The sequence below is a fragment of the Montipora capricornis genome, chromosome 5 (genome assembly GCF_036669925.1).
Source record: "Montipora capricornis isolate CH-2021 chromosome 5, ASM3666992v2, whole genome shotgun sequence".
Taxonomy (NCBI): Eukaryota; Metazoa; Cnidaria; class Anthozoa; order Scleractinia; family Acroporidae; genus Montipora; species Montipora capricornis.
In genome coordinates, this window is record NC_090887.1 from 10,369,351 (window position 1) to 10,379,350 (window position 10,000).

Genomic DNA, 10,000 nt, shown 5'->3' on the forward strand with positions numbered 1-10,000 from the left:
CTTGGTTGCTTATCGGAAAACCCCCTACAATTAAATCCATGCCGTGTTCAGATGCAATCACATGCATATTGCATTGGAGTGCCCATAGTTCTTAGGGTGTGCCTGTGGTTTTTTGCGGAAGCCTGGGTTTAACCCATTGACCACTCGGGGGCCCTAAGAAACCCCCAGTTAACAGGTAAAATCATCTGGCATCAGAGTAAAATCTGTTAAGTCTCACGACCGGACGACTGCTAATTTCGAGCACTGCTTTATGCTGGTAATTTGCTGTGTTTCTACCCAGCGATCCATCCAGGCAATATTTCTTAGTTTCAAAATTTTATCTGACTGCAACAAAACTGTATGCAACGTTGAACATTTTATTTTCATACCTTAATCATACACCTCCAAAGAGAAAAGAGAATTGCTTCCTCTCCCCTTCACTAGTTATATATTAGGGAGCTTACACAAGGACGACGACGACGACGCCACCGACACCAATGAGAACGTCGTCTAAGAATATTATTTCCCGTTATTTTAATAATTTCGTTATAACCCCAAGTCGTTTGGAATGGAAAGTGTGTATCAGCATTGTAGGAATAAAATTGGTAGGACGGTGTGCTTGTTTGGGAAAAGAATTAAAGTGTTTCGTTAGGTTCTGACATCCTCTACACAACCTCAAATTTGGTCAATTCACTTTGTTGTCAGGACGAGGACGGCAAAGAAATGTACCAAAATGCAAAATGCACATGCAGGAAGTGCAGAGCAGCACATGCAGAGCTTTTGTTTTTGCTAATTAAACCTATTGTTTTGTGGCGTTCTCATATCTGCCGTCCTCCTTCTTGCGTAAGCTCCCTCATAACAGCTGTAGACAGGTACAAAAGTTGGACCGGATCAACTCGCGCTGCTCAACTTGGTGAAATCGGGGCAAACGTTGAATAATTTTGGTTTACAACTGTTCTTCGCTCGATTCAAGGTGAGCAATCTGAGTTTATCCCGTCCAACTTGTGTACCTGCCAGTTTTCTATGATCCCTTTGTTCTTTTTTTTTATAATATTGTGCAATTTCTTTCCACGGTATAGTTAGCATGCATTAAAAAGTTGAATTAGGAAGTCCTGTGTTTCTGATATAAAATGCAAACTCATACGTACATCTTACTAATCATTACACAGAACACTTTCTTTTTTAACATTAAACAGTAGTTGCCATCTCTTCAAGCACATGCTTGCAGTTTTCATTGCAAAAAAACTTCACATGCATACTTACTTAGTATTCTAGCGAATCCAAAGTCACAGAGTTTAATGACACCATCTTTTGTTATAAGAATATTCTCTGGTTTAACATCTCTGTGAACACACTAAAGAAGATATAATAATTATTATTGTTCAAACTGTAAGTAAAAGCATTAATGGCCAGTATAAAGTCTAATTTAGACTGGAGTTTTCAACAATCGTGTTTAATACGTTCAGAACTTAGTAGATCGATACAGTAACTCAGCTTTTCCTCCTTAGTAATTTTTACTGCCTTAATTCTTAAGAAAGTTTTTATAATTATAGGGGCTCACTGTGTCACGATATTTAGCCAAATTCACTGAACTGGGAACTGAAACCAAATCAAGTGAAACGCAAAAAAATCTAAAAACGTTTCAATGAAACAGCAAAAACAAAACGAGGCAGGGATGCCCAAAACTGAAGAAGATTAAGGTTATTTCTTTTGTTTGTATAACTTAAATTATGTATGCTCAACAGACATTTTTTTGTCACAAGGCATTAAGTTGTCATTGTGCCATTTCTGGGTTAATGTTAAGTTGCATAGTGAGTAGGGGAGAAAACAAACAAACAAACAGCCGTTTACGCGCAGGTACAAAACATAGGTCACAGGGCACAGGTCACAGGTCACAGGTCATTGTTTTACTAATACAGAATGTATCCTAAACATTCATAAAAGCTAACCTTAGGCCTAATTAGGCCTAAACAAACGTTTTTAGGCTTAAGGTTAGCTCTCATGAATGTTTAGGATACTTTCTGTATTGGTAAAACAATGACCTGTGCCCTGTGACCTGTGTTTTGTACCTGCCGGCCTTTTACTCACTAACATCATCAGCCAAAATGGAGAAGACCTTTCATCAATGGTTTTGATGACTAGCAGCCTTTATATACCATCTGGCATTAACAAAACCTAAAAAGACTTCTTTTAAACACCATTTTCGACGAAAAATGACAAGGAGTGAATGAGGTCTTCCTCAAACACCAACCAAACTGTCTCTTCAATAAAGCCCTGACTCGATCTTTAGCCTCTAAGCACTCAATCATGCCATTTTCAGAGAAACAGATGGTTGAAGACTGACCATTACACTTTTCAAAATGCATTTCTTATCTTACTTATTAATAAAATAATATCAAAAAAAATACACATGAAGTACCTTATGTTGATGACAAAAGTTTACCGCCTGAAGGGTCTGGTGAATAATACTCTTCACCATTTTCTCTTCAACACTGTTATAAAATAAAACAAAAAACAAAAATAATAATATATTTAGCATCAAAACAATTTTAATACCAGTAGTATTTGGAAGGCCATCTCTAGAACTAGAGAAAATTAATATATATGGGTTATTGACCAAGCATGAGGTCAAGATGACTAGATACAATGGCCAAGTTCTTGTTTTGCATGTTTGGTTGGTCAATAAAGCTTGATCAATAAATGATTTATTTTATGGGAAAAAACACCAAAAAATTGATCTTTGATCTTGTGGGACAAGTGAGAAATCCTGATTGGGTAAGATTATCTACATCTTGCCCGCTCGGGTAGCCAATCACAGTGCAGGATTTGGTTCACCTTGCCAGCCCATATATGGAGCTAGTCATATAATAAGATATCTTCTTGCTTGTTGTAGTGGTAACATGTCCTTTTAAATTACTGTTTTCATCAGAAACATTGCTCAGAAATTTCATGGTTATATACCTTTTAAAAAATTTCCCGTAGACTTTCATATACCAGACTAAAATGGTGGAGGACAAAAGAACCATTCTCATTTCTCTTAGTACTTGCTAATTATAAACCTGCGAGTCACACAGACATTGAAAGCTAACCGTTTTAAAATGGGTGCTTAGACTTAATAACTGTTTATCAGCGCTATTTGAAATGGGTGCATAGACTTAAATGCGAAATTCGCATGGCTTGCATGGCTCGCTGGCTCGCAGATTTAGCAGACCCCTAATTAGGTATAATTATGTTTGCTTTGTTCTTTTGTTCTATGGAGAGTAATTATTCAGATCAGGTATGTGAAACACTTCCTTTCGTTTTGCCCAAGATATGCTGCTCAACGTAACGTCCTCCTTACCTCTGCTGCTAGCATTCTCAGTGAAACATGGTCATCAAGTAGCATTATACTAGGAAACTTAATTTTTTATTGCACGGCGTTAAATTTGTAAATTATGATACTAACTGTCCTTTATTTTGTGAAGTCCAGAGTTTTATAATTAGTACTAATTGCTATTTGATGGCCATTGTTTAATTGCTAATTTAATATATCAATATATTTATTATTATGTAAATTTCTGTTGTAACTGTGTTTTGTTTGTAAACTGATTTAAAAAGAACTTAAATTTGTATTATTGTGAACCCCCTTGATAAGTTTTGACAAGGTGTTTTGGGGGAAAACAATGGCAAATATGTTAAAATTGAAAAAAAAAGATTTGGTTTACCAGTGAGACATAATCTCTGAGTATACATGAGGTACTTATTTGACTTTGGAAATTGTGCAATGGATTATGGGGGATTTTAAAGCACAGTTCATTAATTTGGAACACATGAACATTTGCTGGTGAGAGTATCCCAAAAGTACATGACAAAAGTCAGTGACGTTTATATGCAAGGAAGGTTAGTTTAATAGTCAGAGGCAGATTAAAGAAAAGTTGGGAAAGGAGGTGTAGAAAACAACAATTAATCCAACATTGTTGTTCAATTCTCTTCCTAGAAAATATTCAGGATACCATCTTGCCTCTCTCAATAAAATTATCAATAATGATCATAATATATACAACATAATTTTATAATTTTATATCTTTATCTGTATGATTTCATTTTCCGCACAATCCAAATTTACAAAGATTTTTTAACAAAATTGACAACATTGTTAAAGGTATCAGAAGATTTTCCTCTCAATTTGTAACACTGGCAAATTACAGGTTGTGCTCAAACATAGTAAATCACACTAGCTCAATATGTGTGACTGACTGATGTAAGTGATTAAGCGACTTTTGCCAAGATTAAACATTTTCGGCTCATCCTCGGTGTTAAAACCTGTGAAACCCGCAGATGACGTAACACAAAGGAAAACAAAAGAGCCAAAAAAACATCAAACAATAACGTAACCCTACCACAGGCCAACAAAACAAAGAAAAATTTTCACAGGTTTTTACACCGAGGTAAACCCACATTTCCACACATTCAGAGCAACAAACTTGCATACAATGGTCAATACGTTTTGGGGACCTGGCCAGTAGGAATGACATTAACATTTTGGATCTGCAGGTACGGAACTCACATATTTTGCAATGATGAGAGTTAAAAGTTCTACATACCCCCTTGGATGTGCTTCCAGTTCATTTAACACGGTATGATCACAATACTCAAAGACCATGTGTATCTTGTGCTTTCTTCGAAAAACTTCCAGTAAGTTTACAAGGTTGTGGTGCCGTAAACTCTGAAAAGGGAAGCAAAAATTAAACCCTAGGGAAAATCAGTGATCCTTATTAATTATTGGCAATCGATAAGTATATTTAATCGCATGGGCCTGAGGGAAATTATGGATTCACACATATTTTCAAAGTTTTCACAATTTGGAAAACTTTGAATATACAAGTGAAATTAATCCTTAATTGCACAAGGGCACATTGCAATTACATGTTTATCACATACGGGGCAAAATTATTCAGGGATGCTTGTTTAATGCCACGACAAATGACAATCAACTTAACACGCTTTCATTCCATTCCAGTTCAATTCAATAAGTCGCTGCTGTCAAAAGAAATAGCACTTAAAATGTATTTTATATAATAGGGACAAAAGGCAGTTTCACCAGGGTCAGAATCTGGAGGATGCTGTGGATAAGCAACAGCTAACCAATCAGGATGAAGTAATTGCCCTCTTGATTACCAAAAGTGCCCTCATGATTAAGAAAAAATGCCCTCTGTCTCAGCCAATCAGCGCTCAGTAATTTTGCCCCATATGTGATAAACAATGAAATGGGATGTGATGCAATTAAGGGTGGTTTTGGGCACATGAGCAGACTATGGTCTGTTGATCCACTTTGGAAGTAACGGGCATTACTAAACCACAAAACAGCGAAACAACGAAACAGCCAAACGAAACACTAAAACACCATAAGTAACTCACATCATACCAATGAAATCATGGTCCATTAGTTCTCTTTATTTTAAGAATCCTGATGTACATGTAGGTTGTGCATGGTGTTAATCTGCATAATTTTGAACCACTTAGCTAGTAACACCGTCTTCAAGACAGGAATGTTCTCAAGGATATTAGAAATCAGTGACGACTGATGAGCAAAAGCGTGTGCTTAAATTGACACACATCGGTAACTGATAGGCAGACGGCAATAGATAATAACCAAATTCGATTGACTCTTAATGGTAATTCGGTTTCCAATGATCAACTGGTCCCCTGGTACATTGTATAACGAAATCACAGGACGTTCGAAAAAATGGCTACGATGTGACAAGACAACCACATTGTTGACTCTCCAAAATAAACTTAATCTCAAGTCCATTCCTGTCAAATGAACGAGACAATATCTTGAGGTAAAACGCTAAGGGCAATGTCAGTATCATCTTTGAAAAGAACACAGATTTCTGTCTGCGCCACATCCATTGTAACCTTAGGTTTTTAAGCATTAACACTTTAGGACTATCGGACTTAACATTCCATTCTTGATAAAGAATCAAACCCCGCTAAATACACAGAGGGAACGATTCATATCGAACCGCATACATTATTTAACATGCTATGGAAGTAAATAAGTAATCTTAGCATTGCTGAGCGACCTGATTAGCTAAATTTACCTTCAACATGCGAATCTCTCGCATTGCGATTTTCTTTATCAACGGGTCATCTTCGGATTCTACAAACTTCTTGATCGCCACGATCTGGCCTGTTTCTTTATTTCTGCACTTAAACACCACTCCATAGGAACCTTCGCCGATTTTGCCAAGTTTTTCAAACTTATCCATTCGTTAAGAGTTTGTCTTTATTCCTGAAAAGCCTTGACTAGATCGCTGTCGTTGTTGCATCGATTGGACAAAACGAAGTCACGCAGATGACAGCTTTTCGAAGTAGCAAAGGGTAGTTTGCCCTGTTTAAAACCAAGAGCAAAATATGAGATACTTTGATTAAAAATCATGATCAACACAGCAACAAATATATATGGTTTTTCGTTTCTACACGCAGGAGCAAGGAAAGGCCACATCACTGACAATAGATTACAACCTTACGGATTGTCAAGTGCATCAAACATGAACACACTCACATTTTTATAATTTGCTCACGAAGATATAATATTACAAACGCCTCCTCAATTGTACACTTTCCATAACCCGAGGGATAATGCAGCGGAATTGACACCAGGTGAAATCACGACAGGAAAAAAGGAAATATTGAATTTTCTTCGATCTTCTGTATGCTGTCGGCAGAAAACCACTTTGTGATCGACGCAAAACGATAAAAATGCCACGAAAATGGTTCCAATTTCGCACGTTTCCATGACATCAGGTCACGTGAATTAGAGAAAAAAAAAGCTCAATATTTAATCAGATGACCGCGATTAGCAAATTTTAAAATAAAGCGTGTGATTTATCCAAAAAATGAGAAGAGTTTTGTTTTTTCTATTAATTCAGACGGTTACAACTGAAGGTCAAGATCTTGGAGCGTTAATAAATTTGTGCTTTTCCCCAAAAGCTGAATTTCCGAAGTTGTAGTTGCACAGCAACTTCGGGGAAGATAAATTGATTGCATCGCTAGTATATTTTCTTGTTACATAATTTTGGTCATGTTGGTTTTAATGTTGGGCTGCCTGTGAAAAAATGAAAAAAAATTTCGGCCAACTTCAGAGCGTTTAGTTTTAAATTCGACGTATTTCATGCGTATTTTTACAAAGCAGTTGATATTTAAATAAAACTCGCGCACAGGTAATGTACAAATCAATATTTTACCAGACACTCTTACCAATAAGTCGATTGATTCCAAATTAACGATGTTTTTACTAAACCACGAAACTGGTTACCGATCCACACCAAAAGATTTTTTTCGCAACAGCGTTAATTAAACGGGCGCGAGTTGGCTAAGAAATTGTTCGCTCCGAAATGGTTTTTTTTTTTTTTTTTTTTCGAACAAATGTTTTCAATCAACGATACAGTACTTTACTTAATACACTGCAGGAGATTTTCTCAGGAATTATATTTCACTTGTGGGCTGAAGAATGAGTACGATTAACGAAGTCTAATTAACGACAAAGTTTACAAATAAAATATGAAAAAAAACTAACCGCAGCCAATAAAATTTGCGCGGTTTTTAACTTATTACGAAAATAACGTTCATTACTTTCCTTTATAGATATGCCTGACGACATGCCTGACTTATATCTGTCTGTACTTGACGTAATAATCAAGTAGAGAACGTCTCATTGTGTACATTCTATGTTCCACTTTTATCCACGAGTTTCGTCTATGCTTATATACAGAGAGGTTAATTTTTTAAAAGTTATTTCATATATTTTTCTTCTTCGAGAGCGATATCGTCTCGATTAAAATAGTTATTTGACAGCTTGACTGATAGAGTGTTTCAAAAACGATAACAGCAAATCCAACATAAAAATCACTCCCGAAGTAACTACAAATAGAACGCCGGCGTTGAAGAACAGGTATATACAAAATGTATGAACTGACTGTCCCATGCCCTCGTTGTCGTTAAAACTTCGGTGAAATTTGTCTATTTCACGTTCAGTTGTTTTCAGAAGCACGGGAAATAAATGTACTAAAAATGCCTGCCGCCTATCATATAACCTTTTCCGTCATCCGCGAGAACCATGCGCAGATGGGAATCGGGTAAAACAGATGTTGAAAATGGCGGAGATGCTTGTCTTGTTTTGTGTGCGTCGGTTTAGATTCAGGCCTGCCTCAATTACCTTTTTGTTTTATCTTTTTGCGGGCGTAAAATATTGGTTTTGCCTACAGCAATTGTCAGCCGACGAATAAGTATGCGTCTTGGCATAAGATTTCCTTCTACCCGTAATGAGGTAACTACCGGTATAGTGCTTTTAAAAAAAACTTAGCAGACAGATCAAACGTACAACGAAGTGGAGATTAACTGAAACTGTTCCCCACGCGTTGTCTAAGTGTTCCCTATATTTTTTCCCGAGAATTGAAAAACAAAATCCACCTGTTTTCATCGTCAATAGACGACCCGCTGATCCTCGGTAACCACAAGTCGAGTTGTTTCCGATAATTAATGCGTTGCCTTTGTGATCGATGGGAAATTGTTTGTGAAATCTAGCGCGTGTGAAAAGCAAGGCAGATTGTGTCTTTTAAGGCTTTTGGACTTGTCGGCACCTCCAGTTCTGCGTCAACTGAGCCTCGTTTAAGCGACAAAAACGTTTATACGCACAACGGAAAAATGGGTTACTGTACAAAAGTGTTTATTTCTCGAGTAGATCACAACTTGATTTGTGGGATTTGCTCGGGTGTGTTTGAAAAACCAGTGGCCACGCAATGTGGACATACATACTGCAAAGAATGCTTGGATCACTGGCTAAGAGCTTTGAGCAATGGAAATGTAACTCTAACTTGCCCCGAATGTCATCGTAAAGTTAGTCGGAGCAACGTTGCTCCGGTTTTGGCATTGAATGGATTTATCGAGAGTCTTCTTGTGGAGTGTGAATATTCTACCAATGGCTGCCCGGCGGTTTTAAAACTAGGAGATTTGGAAAGTCACATGAAAGAGTGTGAATACACGCTGTTGAAATGCTCTAAATGCAATGGAATGATCGTGCAAAGTGATATTCGCCTGCATCAAGCAAAGTGCGCCAAGATTAATGATCAAGATCTGCTTCAAAGTTGTGTTCATACAGAGATAGATATCTTAAAGGAAGAACTAGCAAAAGCTAAAAAGGCATTGGAAGTTTCCGAAGAAACTGTCCGAAGACTTCAGCGTAGTTTGCGTGAATTGAGAGTTCGAACGCAAATCCGTTCAAGCCAGTTAGCAGACGATTTCGATCCAGCTTGGGATCCAGATTACGGCTATGGGTATTCGCCAAGAAGCGTTGTTCAGCTCTCTGGTTTTATATCGCGATTTCTTAATGGCAGACCAGGCTATGTGGATCGGGAAAAGATTTTCTCTTGTCTAAAGCGTTGTTTCGATTATTTCCATAATTGTGCGGCTTTCTGGCAGGATCTTCATATGCTTCTCGCCACAGCGGTGGCGAGTCACTGGTTCACAGACACACAACAGGAAAACATGACATCGTGGTTAAAAATTATCGCACGCGAAAAACTCTTAAACTGAGACTGACTGATTTATAACTTTTACCTCTTAATCTTTTCTGAAAAATATCTATTAAGCTGCTTTCAGCCCTGTTGTAATCAGATTTCATGTATATAACGATCGGCTTTCCTAAAATCTTACTAGAAAATTCGTGTCAAGACAATGTTTCTATCAATGACATTCTAGTTTTTAATAATTCTTATTGCGGCAATCTGTGTAAAAGGTGAAGAATGCTTCTTGAAAAAAGTATCTCAGGTGAGCGCCAATTCAATCTGCGTCTTGTTATTTCCAAGCCGATTACTTACGAATCCTCGAAGATGTTCCGCATTGCTTCAGATTCCTTCGTCAACGGCGAAATTAATTAATAGTCGTTGTGGTCATTTAATTGGAGCAAGAGGTTTTTTGGAGGGCATAGATTTAGAGAAGAAATAAGACCTTCGACGTCGTATTCCAAGTCGCTTGTCAG

The 10,000-nt window shown here is 37.3% G+C and overlaps 2 protein-coding genes across 2 annotated transcripts in view; one reads left to right on the forward strand and one right to left on the reverse strand.

The window, feature by feature from the left end:
* The window catches only part of LOC138049474 (cyclin-dependent kinase-like 4), a 15,121-nt gene extending 8,377 nt beyond the window's left edge, over positions 1-6,744 (reverse strand). Inside the window, exons 1-5 of the mRNA XM_068895763.1 lie at positions 6,527-6,744; positions 6,063-6,352; positions 4,563-4,684; positions 2,399-2,471; positions 1,243-1,333 (exon numbers count right to left, since the gene is read on the reverse strand). Of these exons, the coding sequence (XP_068751864.1) occupies positions 1,243-1,333; positions 2,399-2,471; positions 4,563-4,684; positions 6,063-6,230 (454 nt within the window). The 5' untranslated portion in view covers positions 6,231-6,352; positions 6,527-6,744. The remainder of the gene's footprint in view (positions 1-1,242; positions 1,334-2,398; positions 2,472-4,562; positions 4,685-6,062; positions 6,353-6,526) is intronic.
* A 1,396-nt stretch (positions 6,745-8,140) lies between these two features.
* Positions 8,141-9,845, forward strand: LOC138048804 (E3 ubiquitin-protein ligase NRDP1-like). Its single transcript, XM_068894925.1, has one exon. It carries the CDS (start codon positions 8,668-8,670, stop codon positions 9,553-9,555), a length of 888 nt encoding a protein of 295 aa, XP_068751026.1. The 5' UTR covers positions 8,141-8,667; the 3' UTR covers positions 9,556-9,845.
* The last annotated feature ends 155 nt before the right edge of the window (positions 9,846-10,000 follow it).